At 34.7% G+C, this 21,561-nt stretch overlaps 4 protein-coding genes across 12 annotated transcripts in view; 2 read left to right on the plus strand and 2 right to left on the minus strand.

Moving 5' to 3' along the window:
- The window catches only part of LOC138316714 (dnaJ homolog subfamily A member 2-like), a 26,145-nt gene extending 25,567 nt beyond the window's left edge, over window positions 1-578 (plus strand). The window contains exon 10 of the mRNA XM_069258372.1: window positions 554-578. Within this exon, the coding sequence (XP_069114473.1) occupies window positions 554-578 (25 nt within the window). The remainder of the gene's footprint in view (window positions 1-553) is intronic.
- LOC138315915 (uncharacterized) overlaps window positions 1-21,401 on the minus strand; it is a 24,629-nt gene extending 3,228 nt beyond the window's left edge. For 2 of the 9 annotated variants that reach the window (XM_069257290.1, XM_069257285.1), the window contains exons 1-6: window positions 20,824-21,401; window positions 20,308-20,401; window positions 5,404-5,668; window positions 4,686-4,761; window positions 1,927-2,009; window positions 134-221 (exon numbers count right to left, since the gene is read on the minus strand). In XM_069257290.1, the coding sequence (XP_069113391.1) occupies window positions 5,643-5,668; window positions 20,308-20,401; window positions 20,824-21,354 (651 nt within the window). In that variant the 5' untranslated portion in view covers window positions 21,355-21,401 and the 3' untranslated portion in view covers window positions 134-221; window positions 1,927-2,009; window positions 4,686-4,761; window positions 5,404-5,642. Of the gene's footprint in view, window positions 1-133; window positions 222-1,829; window positions 1,861-1,926; window positions 2,010-4,685; window positions 4,762-5,403; window positions 5,669-9,311; window positions 9,739-16,215; window positions 16,355-16,703; window positions 16,759-20,307; window positions 20,402-20,823 lie in introns of those variants that run through there. The other 7 variants (XM_069257286.1, XM_069257292.1, XM_069257289.1 and 4 more) reach the window with 7 other exon arrangements.
- LOC138315914 (bifunctional 3'-5' exonuclease/ATP-dependent helicase WRN-like) lies at window positions 8,881-11,225 on the plus strand. Its single transcript, XM_069257284.1, has 4 exons — window positions 8,881-9,125; window positions 9,339-9,390; window positions 9,871-10,030; window positions 10,245-11,225. The coding sequence occupies exons 1-4, from the start codon at window positions 9,054-9,056 to the stop codon at window positions 11,194-11,196; spliced, it is 1,236 nt and encodes a 411-aa protein (XP_069113385.1). The 5' UTR covers window positions 8,881-9,053; the 3' UTR covers window positions 11,197-11,225.
- On the minus strand, window positions 11,228-16,685 carry LOC138315913 (uncharacterized). The gene is given in 6 exon segments (XM_069257283.1): window positions 11,228-12,538; window positions 12,540-13,478; window positions 14,195-14,325; window positions 14,551-14,677; window positions 15,150-15,623; window positions 15,887-16,685. Coding segments are annotated over 6 exon segments (2,337 nt in total). The 5' UTR covers window positions 16,319-16,685; the 3' UTR covers window positions 11,228-12,304.
- Window positions 21,402-21,561: the final 160 nt, after the last annotated feature.

The raw sequence follows: 21,561 nt of genomic DNA on the forward strand, positions 1-21,561 counted from the left end.
ACTTATAGATTATAAATGCTGCTGCTTTTTTTTTTGCTGTGTCACTTCTGATTGGCCGTTACAATATCTTTTAGACGTTTCGGTATTGGGCACTGATGTAAGGTAAACACGTAATATTTATTAATCTGGATACCTAATAGGCTATGGTTAATTTTCAGCCAGGAATTTTCTGCAGCTGTTTCTATCTTTACAAGGGTGCTGCCATGGTTGAGGCATTCATTCTGTAAAAAGAAAAACAATGATTTGAGCATTTTGATAGTAAAATAATGTTGCTTCACAAAGAGACAGTAAAATAAGTCTGGAAAAAAAAATTCAAGCAGATAAGAGTACATGGCACATTTGTATTTCTTGTATAGCCTTTGTTGATACTCGAAGATGATTTTTAATGTTTAAACCTCTGTTGGAAATACAGACAGACAGACATGTTTTCGTTAAGGCTGTTACTCTCCTACACGCTGAAGAGTGACTTAGGTTGATCAACATGGCGAACGTTTTTCGATGACGCGTGTGAAACCTATTTTCGAGAACATATTTGTTTTCCTTTCTTTTTCAGATATCTCTTGGAAGTTTACAAATAGGGATTTATAACTTTGCCCCATACTTAGACATAACGTAATTTGTCCTGAAAGCACAAAAAAGGTTTTAAAAATTATCTGTAAAATGCAAAATTATTCGACTGAATAATATCAATAATTCAAATTAATGATTTCGATAATTCCTGAAATTAGTAATATCAATAAATCGAGACATTAATTTATCTACTGACATCATTAAGGTATCTACTGACATCATTAATTGATCTAATGACATCATTAATTTATTTAATGACATCATTAATCTATCTAATGACACCATTAATTTATCTACTGACATCATTAATTTATCTAATGACATCATTAATCTATCTAATGACACCATTAATTTATCTAATGACACCATTAATTTATCTACTGACATCATTCATTTATCTACTGACATCATTAATTTATCTAATGACATCGTTATTTTTTATTAGTGACATCGTTAATTTCTTTTGTGACATCGTTTTTTATTTAGTGATATAACATATTCACGTTGTTATTATCATTAATTGATATCGATAAATATTCCGATTTATCGATACATGCAGCACCAAATTGATATAACTACTTGATATAACGTAGTTATATTATTAATTCATGTGTTGCGTCACATAAACAATAATTACTCCACATTTTGTGTGTGACGTCACCCGCTTTGGTTGATCCAGGTATGAAGCCTGCTTGTCTCATTAAATCCAAAACTCTATTTGGTATTTAATTTGGGAGAAACCATCATAACATAGATGTTAAGCTTTGATATGTATACTACTCTCTGTGTTTATATGCTTTGTCACTCTTTTTTCTTTCTTCTTTTGTGTGTGTGTGTGGGTGTGGGGGGTGGGTTAATTTTGATTATGTTTCATTTGAATGATAGACTACATATTATAGTCTTTCTTATAACCTACCTGGGCGTCAGACCACGTGTCTGTAAACAACCTATAACAATACATACGTCTTACTAATTACCTACCCGGGCGTCAGACCACGTCCTGTTGTCTGTAAACAACGTTTAACAATATACACGTCTTACTAATTACCTACCTGGGCGTCAGACCACGTCCTGTTGTCTGTAAACAACCAATAACAATATATACGTCTTACTAATTACCTACCTGGGCGTCAGACCACGTCCTGGTGTCTATAAACAATATATAACAATATATACGTCTTACTAATTACCTACCTGGGCGTCAGACCACGTGTCAGTAAAAAACCTATAACAATATATATGTCTTACTAATTACCTACCTGGGCGTCAGACCACGTGTCAGTAAACAACCTATAACAATATATAGTCTTACTAATTACCTACCTATAACAATATATAGTCTTACTAATTACCTACCTGGGCGTCAAACCACGTCCTTATGTCTGTAAACAACCTATAACAATGGCTGTTATACTCCGTCCAGTCGTCCTGGCAACTTTCTGTCACAAAAAGACGAAATGGTTCTAATGCAAACTGCACACTCAATATTAACATATTTAAAATAAGATTTGAACACTGTATTCTGTTCCTGTGATTCCTCTACTAAACCAGACTGATGAATGTCAATTGTGTCTGGTAATGTTACAAGGACTGCAATCAAAATGTAAACACAGGGAAGTAATTATCAAAGAAGTCAATGCGAAATCTTCTCGCGAACGTATAACAACTATGTTTTAGTTGTAAAATGATATTAAATGAACCGGTTATAAAATAGAAACATGGAAACACGAGCGAAATTATACATATTGCTTGGCCCTATAAATCTATTAGTCAAACTAAATGGCAAGCGTTGGATTTGCAATTCAAAGTTGCCGGTTTGATACCCAGCCAAAGCAGTGACTCTATGCTATGTTCTGTAGAACTTAATGAACTACTTAATGTTAAGACCATTTCTCCTGTTATTGTATCGCATTTTATCTAGGATCTAGATTTTTGTTAACATGAAACATCGATTGATTGTCAAAGGTATATAGACAATATATATCTATTATCCTATTCAGTAATTAAGTACATTAAGTTCCTTTTTCACCTTATCCTAATCATACACAGGTGCGCCAATTTCACTATATAATTAGTTCAAAAGATTATCCAATTATTTCTTTGGACCGTTGGACAGAGTTCTAGATAATTTCACTTGGCCAAATAGCATGGGCAAACGACTTAAAGTCAAGTCATTACATATCAAAAAGATCGATTTGTCTCCAACAACACATAATTATATTATACTATATTGAGTATTATGATGAAATCCCCCCGAGATCTGTTTAAATCATTAAAACCGGTACAGTATATTTGTTAGAATATATTTGTCTTGTCTTGACTCATAAAAGGACACCTAATTGTACGCTATTAACAGCAGGTATCATATTTCATCATTAGGTAATTTAATTCAGCATTACCATTTCATTTTGTAAGGTTTAAACTCCCATTTTTCATTTTGATAGCAGTCCTTCTGTTCATACCAACATGTAACAGGATAGAAGAATATTTTAAATCTAGCGACAGTTTATGCAAACTATATTTGTTATTCAAATTAGAATTTGGATCTTTCTATTTTCAATGTTTAACTTGTGTGGATATAGGGTGCAATATTGATGTCGTATTATATAGATAAGTACAAATAAATGCCATGAAAATCTAAATGACAAATGTTTTTACCATAACAAGAGGCCCATGGGCCTTAACGGTCATCTGACTCATGGCACAAGACAACTAAGTCACAGTATAAAGTATTGGTTAACGATTAATATAAACAATACAAGGAACTCCTTAGTTGAATATGTAAGTTTCTGAAAAAGGTAAATGTCATTTGTTGAACAAACTTGGTAGCCCTTCATCCAAATATGGTCGAAACCCATTCAAGGATTAATATAAGGAGGAGTCAGATTTTAAAGCCAAATTTCAGCAAAGTTCCCATTTTGGACCTCAGTCATAAAATCCCCATGGGTCTTACCTCGGTCCTTTATAAAATATGATTGTCCTTACCTAAAGTTCCCCCTTCTGAATCAATTAAAACCACTATAGACCAATTTTCATTGAGATCGGAGACTGGAACCTTAAAACAGGAAGTGGGCCAACGGCCATCTTGGAATACCAAAATCTTTACGAAGATGTTTGCATGTTGTTCGGCATCAATTAAAACCCCTATAGACCAATTTTCATTGAGATCGGAGACTGAAACCTTAAAACAGGAAGTGTGCAAGTGGCCGTCTTGGAATACCAAAATCTTTACGAAAATGTTTGCATGTTGTTCGGCATCAATTAAAACCCCTATAGACCAATTTTCATTGAGATCGGAGACTGAAACCTTAAAACAGGAAGTGGGCCAGCGGCCATCTTGGAATACCAAAATCTTTACGAAAATGTTTGCATGTTGTTCGGCATCAATTAAAACCCCTATAGACCAATTTTCATTGAGATCGGAGACTGAAACCTTAAAACAGGAAGTGGACCAGCTAAAATTAAGAAAATTTGCCCTTTTGGGGCCCCACCCCTCAGTTCCTAGGGATCAGACCAGACTCATTTATATAAAATATAACTGTGTTTCCCCAATGATGTTTCACACCAAATATGGATAAAATTCATCCAAGGATGGAGGAGGATTAGGATTTTAAAGCTTAAATTAAGAAAATTTGCCCTTTTGGGGCCCCACCTTTCAGCCCCTAGGGGTTGGACCATGCTCATTTATATAAAATATGATTGTCCGTCCCCAATGATGTTTCACACCAAATATGGTTAAAATCCATCACGGGATGAAGGAGGAGTAGGCTTTTGTATAAATAGTCTTACGCACGACGCACGGCGGACGGCGCACGGCGGAGGGCGCACGACGACGGACGAAACACGATGACAATAGGTCATCCTGACCTTCGGACAGATGACCTAAAAATGCACCACCTCAGTACTATTGGAAAACCATTGCTCAGAAATCTGACGAAACCTTATTAACATCATTTGAGGATAGTGCCATTTTTAGACTTGTAGAACTTCACAACGTAATGTAATTTTCGTTCTATACTTATATAAAGTACCTTGAGAACGAAAATGAAACTTGTGTTAAGAAAAACCTACGAACTATCCAACCGAAGCAACTGTCAAGATATTGTTCTACTCACCGCTAAGATACACTAGTAGTAGAATTGGTAGGACCAGACGGTATAGAATAAACATTGTATAGGCCAAGTTGGCTTCCTGTAGATAATAACGAAAAGAGAAATACAGTATAATTTTCATGAAAATATTGACAAAGCGAAAAGAAAAATACAGCTGCTGTCTGAGCAATTTTCTATTGCAATGATATGGGGAACATTAGTAATAGAACGATATGAAGTACTCCGATCAATCTTATTTTATCTACTTTCCTTTTGATATTATGTTAAATAATGTTTTATCTGGTTAAGTTTGGTTTTGTCTATTTTTGTGCAACAGTTTGAAAGATCAGCAATTAAAAGTAGTTTAAATAAGGTTCACAAACTGTGAAGATTGACATTTATGTCATATTTTTATTATTTATTGTATTTCATTTCAATGTGTCATGAATTTGTATCACAGATTTGTTACACTATCACCCACGCCGACCTAAGCACTGACTTAATACCTACTCCAGGTATATCTATACGATGACCCGTTCCGTTACAACATTGCAATATACAGTCGATAAAACATACATGTAATTTATCATTAAGAATTCTATTTTGGGCGACAGGTAAATGAAATTTCGCATTTAACTAGGACCGTGTTCCCCCCATTTTCAAACATTTGTATCGATCAGACATACTAAATAATTTATTTTATTTTTTTTTTCATATTTATCACTATGTCAATGTTTCTTACCTTATAAATATATAGGTATCATTAGTCTTTGTGAAAGCCTTCCAAATTCTTTTTGTAGCGGATCACCAGACTGTATGGAATCTTCTCTGCTCCCTACTGTATTTATATACGGACTGTCGTTAAGTGACGACCGGTTTGTAGTTCTAGTACGACTTACTGCCGGGTATGCCCCCATGTACCCAGTCTGTACACATACGTGCCTGTTATTATGACACCCGGAAGTAAATACTTTGTACAGATCAACTCGAGTAGCTTGATCCTTTACCTTTGTAAGATATAAAAAGACTTAGTACAGAACAAAGGAGTCATGCATTGACAACTTATTTAAAAACATCTGCCAACAAATGAATAAAATAGAATCCTTTATATAGCTGGAATACATTCGCTCGTTGCTGTGTTTTGCGTGCTAAGGTCAGAGTTGTGTAGTTTATGATTTGCGTCCGTGTGCTGGTAGATTTAAGGTCCAGTGAGTGAAAAAAAACCAACAAAATATATTTTAGGACTGAGCAATAAAACATATACAAGAGGGAAAATGATGTTTCCCACCATCTCCAAAGATGTACAATCAACAAAAACAATTTTTTTTTAAATGATTTGTGTTTGATGAACAGTGAAACATGTATCAATTCAAACACCGCAATAAAAGGTGTATTATGTGTGTTTGCCACCTCATTGTCTGGTATGTTTAAAAAAGAAGCATATCATAAACCCAAACAACTATGGCCTATGAAGATATCATATCACCATACAATAACGGGGAGGCTGAAGAAGTTGGTTCCGAGTTCCGAGTTCCGTTTAAGCTAAACGGAACTCGGAACCAGTTCCGAGTTCCGTTTAAGGATTTTGTTTTTTAAACAAAATTTAAAAAATTCAATTTATGTAATTTGAACATATTACAAATGTTTTCTGTTGTGTTTTTTTCATGGATAATTTGTGATAGAGCTAGTTTAAATACGTTTTCAAATAACATCTATTTCCGTTTAAGTAAAACGGAACTCGGAACCAGTTCCGAGTTCCGTTTAAGAAAATTCTCTATCTTTTTAGATAAAAGTTATCAATGTGCTTTGGACATATTAGAAATGTTGCCTGTTGTCTTTTTTTAATGGATTAATATTGGTAAATCCTCTTTAATTTAGTTTTTGATCAACTCCCATTTCCGAGTTCCGTTTAAGTTAAACGGAACTCGGAACCAGTTCCGAGTTCCGTTTAAGGAAATTTTCTATCATTTTGGATAAAATCATTCTATATGCCTAACACATATGAGAAATGTTGCCAGTTGTCTTTTTTCATGGGTTACTAGTGATGGATCTACTTTAATTCAGTTTTTGATCAACTCCTATCTCCCAGTTCCGTTTAAGTAAAACGGAACTCGGAACCAGTTCCGAGTTCCGTTTAAGGAAATTTTCCATCTATTTAGATGAAATCATTCTATATGCCTAAGACATATGAGAAATGTTGCCTGTTGTCTTTTTTCATGGGTTACTAGTGATGAATCCACTTTAATTTAGTTTTCGATCAACACCTATTTCCCAGTTCCGTTTAAGTAAAACGGAACTCGGAACCAGTTGCTTAATCATTCTATATGCCTAAGACATATGAATAATGTTGCCAGTTGTCATTTCTTATGGGTTACTAGTGGCAAATCCACTTTATTTTAGTTTTCGATCGACTTCCATTTCCCAGTTCCGTTTAAGTAAAACGGAACTCGGAACCATTTAAGGAAATTTTCTATCATTTTAGATAAAATCATTCAATATGCCGAAAACATATGAACAATGTTGCCTGTTGTCTTTTTTCGTCGGTTACTAGTGAGGAATCCACTTTAATTTAGGTTTTGATCAACTCTTATTTCCCAGTTCCGTTTAAGTAAAACGGAACTCGGAACAGTTCCGTTTAATGAAATTTTCTATCATTTTGGATAAAATCATTCTATATGCCTAAGATATATGAGAAATGTTGCCAGTTGTCTTTTTTCATGGGTTTCTAGTGATGGATCTACTTTAATTCAGTTTTTGATCAACTCCTATCTCCCAGTTCCGTTTAAGTAAAACGGAACTCGGAACCAGTTCCGAGTTCCGTTTAAGGAAATTTTCCATCTATTTAGATGAAATCATTCTATATGCCTAAGACATATGAGAAATGTTGCCTGTTGTCTTTTTTCATGGGTTACTAGTGATGAATCCACTTTAATTTAGTTTTCGATCAACACCTATTTCCCAGTTCCGTTTAAGTAAAACGGAACTCGGAACCAGTTCCGAGTTCCGTTTAAGGAAATTTTCTATCATTTTGGATAAAATCATTCTATATGCCTAAGACATATGAGAAATGTTGCCAGTTGTCTTTTATCATGGGTTACTAGTGATGAATCCACTTTAATTCAGTTTTCGATCAACTCCTATCTCCCAGTTCCGTTTAAGTTTAAAGAAATTCTCCATCTATTTAGATGAAATCATTCTATATGCCTAAGACATATGAGAAATGCTGCCAGTTGTCTTTTTTCATGGGTTACTAGTGGCAAATCCACTTTAATTTAGTTTTCGATCGACTTCCATTTCCCAGTTCCGTTTAAGTAAAACGGAACTCGGAACCAGTTCCGAGTTCCGTTTAAGGAAATTTTCTATCATTTTAGATAAAATCATTCAATATGCCTAAGACATATGAATAATGTTGCCAGTTGTCATTTCTTATGGGTTACTAGTGGCAAATCCACTTTATTTTAGTTTTCGATCGACTTCCATTTCCCAGTTCCGTTTAAGTAAAACGGAACTCGGAACCAGTTCCGAGTTCCGTTTAAGGAAATTTTCTATCATTTTAGATAAAATCATTCTATATGCCTAAGACATATGAGAAATGTTGCCTGTTGTCTTTTTTCATGGGTTACTAGTGATGAATCCACTTTAATTCAGTTTTCTATCAACTCCTATTTCCCAGTTCCGTTTAAGTAAAACGGAACTAGGAACCAGTTCCGAGTTCCGTTTAAGGAAATTCTCTATCATTTTAGATGAAAACAGTCAATGTGCTTTGGACATATTAGAAATGTTGTCTGTTGGCTTTTTTCATGGATTACTATTGGTGGATCCATATTGATTTAGTTTTCGATCAACTTCCAGTTCCGTGTTCCGCTTAAGTAAAACGGAACTAAGAACCAGACCCGAGTCCGTTTAACACGAATACTTTGCAACGAGCCGAGTTCCGTTTAATAGGTTTCCTACCTCTAATTGCATGTTTAATTACATATATTATATTGGAATCGAACTCTGGATTTTGCTGCAATGATACAACTCAGAATTGATCACTTTAGCACATAATATATTTTTGAAACATATCTAACACCCATACCCCAGTTCCGTTTAAGCCAATCTAATTTAAATTCGATGTTCATTATCTACTCCGTATACTCCGTATGAACATCTAACCACATCCCTATAGGGGTCACGTCAGGGTTCAAATTTCCCGCATAAATTAGAAAAAAACTAACCAATCATCTTTCGGGAAATCTGTCCCGTCGGACCAATCAGATTAGTCGTTCTTTCACGCTTAGACCTCTACATCAAAATGGCGACGAAAACATTATCTGATGCGATTGCAAAAGTTGTTCCATTATTCGGAGAAAATATTAAGCTCAAAGACGAACAAATACAAGTATTACGATGCCTCGTCGACAAAAGGGATTGTGTGGCAGTTTTGCCAACTGGTTTTGGAAAGTCGCTTCCATTTCAAATGTAATATATACCCGTGGAGCGCATGTTGTGTAACGAAACTTCAAAAGTGATTGTGGTGTGTCCGTTGATACACAGGGCCTCGTTACTATTGATGATATATATAAGATAGGTCACGTCTATTTACATACATTGTAATGTATGTAAATAGACGTGACCTATCTTATATATATCATCAATAGTAACAAGGCCCTGTGGTTGATATCTCTGATGCAGGACCAAGTGGGGAAACTGTCCAATGTCAATGGCATAACAGCAGCTTACGTAGGTATGTATGTATAAAATGTAGTTAATATAAATGTAATTATATGATCATTACACCAACGCTATCGGAATCTCGTACTTTCGCAGAAAATAATCTGAATCTGATCATGCATGAGCCTTGGATGATGTACGGAGACAATTTAAGCTACATGAACCCGATGCAGCACCCGTTCGATCGGTTGTCAAAACGTGAGCAACGTGCATATAATCTTTCAAAGATTTGGATTGGTATGCTTGATATGTAATTAAACAGGTTGGGGACACTCACGTATAAACAGGATACTGGATAGTCGCGCCTTTGAGTAACAGTCCTGTATTTGATGGATAATTTTTGGTACTCAAATGCAGGATTCTGTGAAATGAAAATGGATAAAATTGTTTTACAAATTTGTATCAAAAAAGGGCATCAGATAATGGAGTGTCCTGTTAAACTTCAAGAAGATCAGCTAGATAAAATCTATAACCATCTATTTCAATTTTTCAGGTTCTAGTCCAGAGGAAGACACCAAAATTAGGAATGGTGAAATAGATTTGATATATGGATCACCGGAGGCTTTTGTTGGTGACTCAGTGTGGAGAGCCAACATTCAGAAGCTGAATGTTTCAGCAATAGTTGTTGACGAGTTCCACACCATTGCGACTTGGTAAGTTGTACATGTATATTAAAAAAAAAACCAATATGAAAATCACCCTTTCATTATGTAGACAAATGATACATATTTGTACGTCAGGTATGCATGTGTGTGCTCTATATGTATTCGTGAGTCGTTATGCATGAGGTCACACCTGTCATTACATGTGCATATTTTGCAAAGCGTAGTACACATGTTCTGAAACTGATGACTTAAATCTTTTCAGGGGAGATGATGACGATGGGACACAGAAACGGGCTTTCCGGAAGTGGTTCGCCAGTGTTGGGGAATTAAGATCCTTATTTCCAGCCGCAACTGTATTGGCATTGAGTGCAACATGTACTGTTAAGATAAAAAAACGTGTTATGAAAGTACTGGAGATGAAAGATGATACAATTGAAATAATAATGTCTCCAAACAAACCAAACATTAAAATATCAGTGTTTAAGGTTCCAAGCAATATTGAAATGGCTATGTACTGGTTAGCAGAAGGACTATCTTCCAAAAGAGAACATTTTCCGCGAACTATTGTATATTGTGTTTCAATTAAAGACGTGTCTAAAATATATTCCTACTTGACAACTGAAATCCCAGAGTGTGCCAGTTTAGTTGAAATGTTCCACTCGGAGACACCGGAAGTTAAGAAAGATAAAATTATTACAGAACTTAAGGTAGAAAGTGGCTCTCCTCTCCGGCTAGTGGTATCAAGTAGTGCTCTGGGAATGGGGATCGATGTGAAAGACTGCCAAAGTGTGGTTCTATTTGGACCTCCTACCAATCTTGTTGATTTAATTCAACAGATTGGTAGGATTGGTAGAGACAATAGCCCATCAGTGGCTCTTATATTGTACCATTCGTATCATCTAGGACAGCTAGGATTTGAAGTAAAATCTCTTGTTAAATCCACTGACTGTCGCAGAGTACAATTACTAGGCAATTTCCTTAATCCCAAGGAGTTAACAGACATTAAGAATAAAGAGTCGGGACTTCACATATGTTGTGACTTTTGTACACTGAAGTGTAGCTGTGGGGAATGTGAGTCATTGTTGTTAGAAAAACTGTTTAGTTGTACTCAAAGTGAACTTGAAAACGACAGTGATGGGGATACCGAGCCATATGATTTGTCAGACTATGAGTTTGAAGAAGAATTGCTCATGGCAGACACCGCAAATGACTGAAAATAAAATTAAAAAGGAAGTGTACAAACTGTTCAGTTTTTGTTAAGTTTTATTACATGGTCATACTTCCATGTGGGTGTATATGTGATATATCATATTCATATCTAACATTGATAGCAAATCTTAAAGACACACAATTTAAAAGCTTCTTATACACCATATCTGTAAAATGTCCATAGCAGCCTGTTCTTTTACTTATCAAAATAGTATTTATATCACTATATTAATTTCAAGTTTATTGGTCTAATTTTTGAAGAAAAAAAAAATTCTTTAATTATTTGATTATCACTTCTTGTTGCTATTCTTGGAATAAAATAAGACAAAAACCTGTGAAATTTGTGTCTTAACATTTTCTCGTACATACATTTGGTCACAGAAGGAAGTGTATGCTGTAAGATGGCTATGTGCTGTAAGATGGCTATGTGCACAAGCTGACATTACAAACAATAGACTTAGTGATGTGCATTATATTTCGAAAACTAAATTTTATGACAGTTGCAAACTGTTTACTATGAAAGCTCTAATAAAAATGTACATGTGACATCATGAAACTGTCCAAGTCACTGTCCAAGTCATCACTGCTAAAGAAATTCATTTTTGAATCATCATCATGATGACAGTTCAATTTTTGGTATAATTTGTCAATGGTCAGTGTTACTAGAAAGTATATATATAATTACTTTCTTTGCTAAATCATGAAACTTTTGAAAGGTAATGAAGCCAAGATCATATATATTGCAGGTTTTTTGATCATTTACTATTAATGCCTGGCATAATATTAGCAGTTAGCTCTTTTCAATATTTCAAAAGACATGAAAAAAGTCTTTAACAATACTTTTAAAAAAGAATTATGCTGCAGGTCTATATATCTATAACAGTTGCCTCCTATATGACGGAAAAGGAAACCTTTAAAAAAATCAGCAATTTTATCCTGTAAAACAGTGGAGAGTCTGAGGTATTTATCATAGACTGGGATTTATTTCGCATAACATCATTTCAAACAAAATCTTTATCACAAGTTCATATTCACTTGAGTGATCACTGTATTATAAATATCAGTGCATGTCATAAGCACAGTCGTGTATAGCTTCATAAAACTATGGATCCTTCAGATATGTGGATCTCTCAGACGATGATAGGGAACTACTGGTTGATGTCGATGAATCATTGTTGATAGTCCCCGAAATGCACTGTTGAAAGGGTTCCTTTCTGCAACCAGATCCTTGCACTGTAGGTGCCTGTTAGGTTTCTCTGTCAATACATCTTGCTCAGCAAAGTCCTTTAGAATTTTTTGAACATCAGTTTTGTAAGGTGGTAAATGATGAAAACCTTTTCTTTTCTTATATTTGGGTAATGTCTTCAAAATAGTGTGAGAAATTTATCAGGTGGGGGTATTCCTTAGAATGCTGAAGTATGCTGTTTTTTGTTTGGTGTCCTGAACATGCAATTTTGCTGTCTCTGTTCAACATTTCTAAATATTCATCTAAGGAAATGTTGTTGTTTTTTCCACCTTGGACATTCACAAACCGATTCACGGTCAGTCGTTTTCTTTGGTGTTCGGGAAGTGTCTCTGTTGTTAGAGAAGTAAGGTGTATGGAGCCGATGGAATACTTTACTTTGTTTGTACGGTTGTAGATTGGAAGTTCATACTTTGCAGAACGTACAACCCTTTCACCATCACCCATGTCCACACCGGTGTCAAGATTCTTGTGAAGAATGACAAGCTTAAACAGCATAAGAATGTACTCGTGCAGCTCATCTTTGTCTTTCCTTTTTGGTTTTGCCTTGTGCTTTTCACTACTAACACCATGTTCTTTAAGTTCATGAGCCTTTAACGATCCAACATAAGCATATGTTTTGTCACAGAAGTGGCACTTGACGCGTCCATCTTCCTTTTGGTTTGCAATCCAGTAATTCTCTGGATGATCAGGATTGCCAACTATCTCTCGTAGTTCCTGACATATGTCATCTCCCTTGTCGAAAAACCATTCTTTCAATACTGAAGCACTTATATTGTCAATCCACATCACTTTTTCAGCATCTGTCATGTTTTCAAAATTGTGTGGTACAGCAACTTCGTCATCAACAGTTGTATTGTTGAATTTGTTGAGAAAGAAGAGCAAACACAAAGCATCCAGCATTGCGTAATACAAAAGTTTGTATGCTCTATACGAATTGCACATGTTTCCCTTTACGTTACGCATGTTCAGAACATTTCTGAAGTAGTAAGCCGTACCAATATCTCCACTGCTCTTAGTACTGTATGTCATCTTGTGGATTGCCTATTTAAAAATAATGGTTTTATGAGTATTTCTTATCTAAACAATATTAGAATCAACAATAACTGCAGAAAATATGCTGTATTTTTTTTATTGTTTGTGAAATGTTGCCTACTAAATTACCAAGCAATATTGACATGTATGCTATATATAGTGCTAATTCATTAAGCATACATACCGCCGTCACAAGTAGCCAACGTTTTTATATGCTTAAAGGCCCACTACCTTTCCGGAGCAAAATTTATAGGTTTCTTAAAAACATTAATAACAAAAGAAAATATATATCGATGGCTTAAGATGAGGTTACAACACCAAACATATGCAAGATTTCCTGTCTAATGTACGATAACAGTGGAGATTCATTTCGCTGTTTTGCCGTCTAGCGCAGTGATAGTCAACTACCGCGCGGCATTTAGGACGACGGCGGGAAACATAAAACGACCCGCGTTATGAAAATTAACATTTTATTTATTCTAATTAAACAGCTCTGAAGGTGATGATAAGTGTGCTAGTAAACGTATAGTTAATTAATCCTGCGACTCTACAAAATTATTGATCTCGTTTTACATTCCTATTTCAAAAATTAAAAGCCGTTTCGGAAAGGTAGTGGCCCTTTAATGGTACAGTGTACATACATGGAATATGGCCCCATCATTTATCGTCGCATTAAAGAGATGCGATGTAATTATAGTTCATATTTTCCAATTTAATTGTTATACCTCCATGAAGTTCATCAGACGGTGGAAGTCTTCGATTTTTGATATAAATCCCTCCAATCTTTCTGACGGTGTGTCCGCATTTGCCATTGCCTGTTGAGCGGATTGTATTCTTTCATCCGTCAATCGGTCACCTTTAGAAAAAAGACTTTGATTAAGGAAATATCAAATTTACACATAAAGTTTTTGGGTTCAGATTTCTGAGTTATTTAATAAATGGACATCAAACTTGTATAAGATTGTAAAACAAATTCATATGTATCAAAATTAAATACCATCCAGACAGTTTGTAATTCACACTACCCATACCACTTTGTAATCCATGCTGAATAGGAAATAAAGACTGCTATAATTCTTACCACCAAAGAAAACCGGTTCAACGATTTCTCCATCCCTGTGTGGTACATATTTCTGTGACATTTCCTTCAGTAGCCTGATGAGTTCCTGAGTCTTATTTTCGTTGGTATCAAATAGGCCAAGCTGAAACTGCAATTGCATTTTTTTTTTAAATTATCAAGCTGTTGTATAGATATTAATTCAAAACGTTCGACAGAGCATCTCTGTTCCAAACAATATTTCTGGAATTACAGTGTGGATTTCTCAAGTTCAGCAACCCATTCATGAGTCTGGCATAAGGTGGGCTATAGTAAAGAAACAATTGTTATGAATCAATAAATCAATTTAGCATTTTAAACTAGTTGATTCACATACTCTAAACTTGCATGCGCAGCTAATACATGTGTAATTTCTTAACATTTCCATTAGGTGGGAAAGTATTATAATAATATTGTTACATAACCAGTGAAAGAATTCACTGGTGGCACAACAATATCATTACATGAAACATACAATTTGTTATTGATAGAATTTCAACCATTATTTTAGATCTTAATTTATTTACAAAAGTTTATCACCCTATCCACTAAGCCCCACTAAACAAAATGTTATGATATTATACCTGCTTAGTTTTTACACCAGCATATTCTGAATAATGGTGCTCAAGGTGCTTTGGATACACTTTGTCTAACAGCTGCTGCATCTTCGGGTGGTTCTGTATGACCGATGTAGAAACAATGAAGCAGAGTTCCTTCATGAGCTGTTGTTGTTCCTCGACTGATGGAATAAATCTACCAACATCAAGTCTCTGAGCATGATGATCAACATTCTCTGGGTCAAAAGTTACCCTGTCAACAATTGCATATACATTGAAAAGATGCAATGACAATGTTTTTCTGTCAGAAGTTCTGAAAGAAGGTAGAATGTTTTTGTCCCAGTTATCCCCGATAAGCTGATAAGTGGTCGATCCTCCATTAGCCCATGATTCTCGGATATCAACTATTTCTGCATCCAGGTTGTGTTTCCAGTTTGTCAATTTTCTTTGCACAGTCATGGGATGAACACTGAGGCCAATCTGTGAAAGCTTCTCAATGTTCTGCAAAAAAAAAAATACAATGTACTATACCTTTTAATTCTCTATAATCACCATAAATATCACAAACAAGAAAAATGTGGTGTAGCCATACTTCAAATTGATAGAATCTTTGGGTGAACAAATTATTTCAATCAATATTAACTAAACTTAAAAATATTCAAAATACTTTTCAAAGGATTACTTCTTTTAGTATAGTTAAATAGAAGATTTTGTTTATCTTTCGAAGAAAGTTTTGTGAAAATGGTTGGAAAAGTAATTTATACCCTTTGTGTACATCCACCATGAGTTAAGATGAAACCACACATAAACTGTATCAAGGACATTTCTTGACTTCTACCATGAAGACCAATGGCTGTTGTCAACAGGATGTGGTGAAAGGGCTTGGTGGAAATATTTGGTGACGTATCACAAACTATAGCAGTCACAGCTGAAAGGAGCGCCGGGCATCGTCTCTGTAGTTCTTCATGAAGCATTTCCCAATGGAAAGTAAAAAAGTCCTCAAAGTCCTTTTTTTGGAGCGCTGACCCTGATCCTCTTTTGGATAGTTGTGTACACTCCTCCCTTATTAGTTTGCATGCAACCTTCATCACTGCCATTGGATTGGTCTCACATATACTTTGAACAACATTTTCATCCACATTTGACCCACGAACTAAAGCTTTGCATATTTTCTGATGAGCTTCATCAGTGACCATGGTTTTCTTGGTACCACTAGGATAATAAATAGTCACCTAGGAAAGAAAAGCATAAGTTTTCATCAAGGGGTGAGGGTAGATAATGAACTGAACATCAAATGTAAATTACATTGATTCTACAATTGAAATATAATTAGTATTTAATTTTGATAGATCCATGAGGTTCATTTCATGGCCTTATAATTATAAATATATACAATATCTAAGAGGGACAGATGATTTTTCCTGTAGTGAAATATTGGATGTGACATTATATGCAAACTGCTCCTGCAACTGTAACTAGGTATATATAAAATATGAATATGTAGCCAATATAAATTATGTGTTAACATTACTGTAAAATTAATATCACTCAATTGCATTCAATTTAAGTTGTATAACTTACCATGTGATGTGCACTTTACATTAAATGTATCATTTCAAAATGAGAAACAGCATTCCTGAAAATAAACTAAAGCTATAGCAAGCAATTTAAAACAATTAATTAACATCCCTCACTTTCCTAAGATACTGTATCATCATGTTCAATTTGATTATGTTACAGGATATTTAAAATTGGTTTAAGGAACAGTCAGGGTTTTTCGAGTCATAAGATACAGTAGTTTTAGGAAATTCTGCTGCGGATATTACATTGATACAAGTTATCGCATATCTCAATCAGTGAAAGTGAGAGATACTAAACTATAACAACAATAACACAACCTCTTACCAGTCTGGAAACATATGTCTTGTACATTATATACAATGTGTAGCACATATAGGTTATGTACATGAAGCAAAAGTGACCTAATATTTATACATGTGCATGTACTTTGTGTACGCTATATACATGATATCATTTTTCATTCCATGTATCGCTTATAGTTAACTGAAAAATTAACAGATATTAGGCTAATAACAAATACACAAATCCAAATTCTATCACATTTATGGTTCGAGAACAGAAATATGATAATTATCACAAATTGATTTTCTATTTCCTTTCATTATATTTTATTGCTGTAAATCATAACAGCTGCATGATAGTCTATATGTGCTACAAAACATCTACAGTAGTTAACATGTGTCTATAAAAAACTGTACCGTATTCAACACAATAAGCGCACAGGCCACTTACTGTAAATATAAAAAATGAAGGGGTGCTTAATAGTTTACAGGACCAAATTTGGACTGATATCCCGAATCATTGCAAGCCATTTGATTTTCAAAAGAAATCAAAAAGAGAATGTTAACCAAAACAGTTTTCATAGTTACAGTCTGCATTTAATTTTGAGACAAGTGACACTGTACACACTACAATCAAAAAAGGATGAAGGGTGCTTTTAGGGACATAGGCGCTCATGGCGTAGTATTGAGTAGAATACGATATCTATCTAAGCTACTCGGGATAAAACCGGTAAATGTACACAGTCCTTTCAGTTTCATACCATTGTAATAGTCTCTTTTTGCAACATTTTTATTTTATAATATTATGTCTTTATTAAAATCTGTCAAATGTGTATGTATGTTTGGTATAAATGATGTATGTATAATTGGTTAAATTTGACCATGAGGATTTTTTTAATTTAACTGTGTACATGTACAATTTGTAAGAAGTTTGTTTCAACTGTTTGACATGACAAATCCAAATTACATAGGGCTATGTCAAAGGTCTATCCTCCTATAATTCTGAAGTTGTAATTGAATCAACTTTATCAATGAGAATATATTATTAATTTCTATTCACACAAATTAGATTAATGCAAGACCAAAATGGAATTGATTTCCACTTTGACCATCGGGACATAAATTGAATTTGTCAATTGAAAGAATATAACTGAAATTTAAATAAAAACCATTGAACACATGCTGATTTATACCATAAATTCTGTTTTGTGTTCAGTACCACAGGGATCAGAATCTGGAAGTTTGTTTTCTTTTGCACATTCAAATTCTAATGTTTTTTTTGCTTTGGGCTTCCCTGGCAGCTTCTTAAATGTTGGTATCTGCGCAGGAACTAAATTTAAGATTGAAAATGTTAATTATTTGATTCTTGTGTTTGTGCTGAAATTGTGAAATCAAAATAGATATGTGACTGATATTAACATGTATATGTAATATGTATCACCATATACAAATCTACATTTAAGGATTGATTGTCAATTTTGTTGCTTGCATTGACTGATGAAGAAAGTTAATCTCGTGCAAATGAAGTGAACTGCGAAGCAGTTCATGTAACATTTGCACGAGATTAACTTTCTTCATCAGTCAATGCAAGCAACAAAATTGATAATCAATCCTTATATTTACATTAACCAATTTAAAATTTCCGCTGTTGAAAAAAATCAAATTATATGTGTTAGGTATAAGATTATTATACAATTTTGCAACATTGTACCAGTTATCGTACATGTATGTACAGCTACGGAACAGCCGCCAGTCAGTTCTTCTCGTCACCAAGGCAACACAAAATGTAGTTCCGAAAATAACTTCATTCTTTGTGCGTTGTTACGATAAAAAACGGCGATTTTGAAATATTGTTTTTATATTCAAGAATTAATGGCTTAAATTTTATCATAAAACATTATTATGTAGCTTCAAATACAAAAATTGCTGCGCAATACTAGCAGTGCAGTCAATGTGTAATCCGGTCGCTCGATTGAGCAGGGGTCCGGTTTCGAAGAAAATGACGATTGTGGTGAAAATGCTGAATAGTTGGTATCTAAACATAATCAAACCTTTTAAAACTCAATTATAATTGTTATGGAATTAACAGAATGCTGTATTCCCGTCTGATAATTATTTGTAGCTGACATTTAAATATGTATTAACTATATCTGTTGTGAAATCCAACCCCTGTGTCTATGGTATGTGATGCAGTCCAATAACCATGCTTCCGGGGCTGAATAAAACGTGTTAAAATGTGGGACTTAGTCGCAGATCACTGGAAGACTTCTGTGTTATTCTTGAAATGTGATAACTTCTCTGTCTACTGGAGTTTGGGGATTAAAATTCGGTATAAAGTAAGTAGAGAAACATCGATTTGAAATGTTGGCGGTTTCCAACGACCCTCCAATGCCGTGGATTTTGACACTCACAGAATCGTTTCGTTAGGCTTAATGTCACTGAAATTAGCCTGTTTGCTGTTTGAGCGTATTTTCATGGAATCTATCGTTTCTAAGCTTTCGTGTATGACACCGTTTCACATATATTGTACACATTAAACTATTTGCGTTCGATTATGCCTACTAGGCTATGCGATGAGTGGTGAACCTCACTGCGTTCGGTCCTAACGTGACGCTAACCCAAATTACACTTTTTGAAGATAACATTGTTAAAATTTTCTTACGTGTGCTTGAATTAAGATATTCCTCTAAACATTAAACAAATAGATGCTTTTAGTTTTAATTTCATGCTTTGTTTACTTGTCAGCAGTGCATATATTTAGGCCTAATAAATAGAGAGCTTTGAAGCATCCCCGGTTCAGGCTATGCTCAGCATTTTTTTTTACCTGGGCTTGAGCCTAATTCAGTGTTTCATCAAAATACGTGTAAAATATCTCTAGGCGGCTATAATATTATATTACTGACAATTTCTAATATCACTTTATCAAACATTCCTGTCTGTGTTTCTAAATGTACAACGATAGGCCACATCGCAGAAAGTTCAAAACTGAAGCGGCGTAAAACTACAATGTAGGTCAAAATGTAAACAATGTCAAAATGTATTCTCACGCCGGTCAGAGGTCAGCGCGTGACCAAGCATCTTCATTGGGAAATGAAGTGATCGGAGTTTACTAGTTACATTGAGGCGGAGCGAAGTGAAAATGTAAATATACATGTATAATACACCACTGGTGTCATATATATATGTGTTTATATCATATATACATGGTACAGTAACAGTGAATCTAGCTGTGTGGCTCATTATAATTATAATTACTTATAGGCTACATGTACACTTGTTAAATCTTGCATACATGTATTATATATACATGTCTTTATTCTTACCCAAAGGCATCACTGTTGATCCAAGCAAAGGGATAGTTGGCGGTTGTGCAATACTGGCCACAGGTTTGCTTGGATTATTGGTTTGATCATCATTCTATTTCGAAATAAAACAACATGAACTTTGCAACAGGAGTAAACTAGTATGACTACAATATATCTATACATATGTATATATTGTATACATTGGTGTATTATAATCATTATAAATATAAGCTGTATTGAGTAATGTTGTATTCAATTCAGAACTAAATACTCTACAGTATATAGATTTATATCTATCAGACTATAATATATATATATACACACACTGTACATGTATAGTACATTGAATCTGAATTATAGTACTATAATAACAAAGTTGCAGTCTAGTTTTCCACATAAAAATTGTGAATAAATTAATGATAACTGTATTATATTTTGATAGAAACAAACACCTAGCTCGATCTTAAATTTCAATATGTTCTTGTTTTTACGTTGCATAATGCAGTATGGTTCTCATATACGTCCTTGACCTACCCTGCTAAAAACTGGCCCAAGTGATCGTCCGGGTGCCCTGGAATGTGTACTGGGTCCAACATCACTGGTATTGGTAGGTCTACTGCTGTTTGAAAGCTCACGAAATGGAGCGATCTTGACTGGCGTCACCACCCGTACTTTCACGTCGATTTCCCCTGCCTTCAACGACTTTGAAACAGGCAGTGCCACGTTAGGGCTACGTAGCATGCGTTTCGTTGGCATGCTCATTGTTGTTCTCATTGACTGTATTAATTCATTTCTTAGATCAGAAACGTCCTTCTCAAGCTTCAAAATCTTTTGCACAGCACGAAAACATTTCCTACAAATACCATTTTCCCCCTGTACCACTATCACCTGTTCCACAGCGTCCTCGATATTCTTGCGTCTTTCCTCATTAATTTTCAGCTTTGTATCGAATTTTTTAAAAACGACTTTCCCTTCTTCTGCAAAAGTTATAAATCTTACACCACAAAATATGCAACAATTACTCTTCCGAGGCGTAACCACTGCCCCAGACATGGAGGCTGCCATTGTCAATAAACTTTCGGTAATCCTCGGATCGGTTCTTCAATTCTTCAGTGAAGCGTACGCAAGGGAGGTAACTGAGGCGAGAACCAGTCTAGTGTATATAACAAAAATCGAGATAGATGTCGTAAAGTTTTAATTTATTTTGATAAATAAATATATACATTATGACTAACATTGATAATTATATTTTAATATTTTATGCTAATATTG

The sequence above is a fragment of the Argopecten irradians genome, chromosome 2 (assembly GCF_041381155.1).
Source record: "Argopecten irradians isolate NY chromosome 2, Ai_NY, whole genome shotgun sequence".
Taxonomy (NCBI): domain Eukaryota; kingdom Metazoa; phylum Mollusca; class Bivalvia; order Pectinida; family Pectinidae; genus Argopecten; species Argopecten irradians.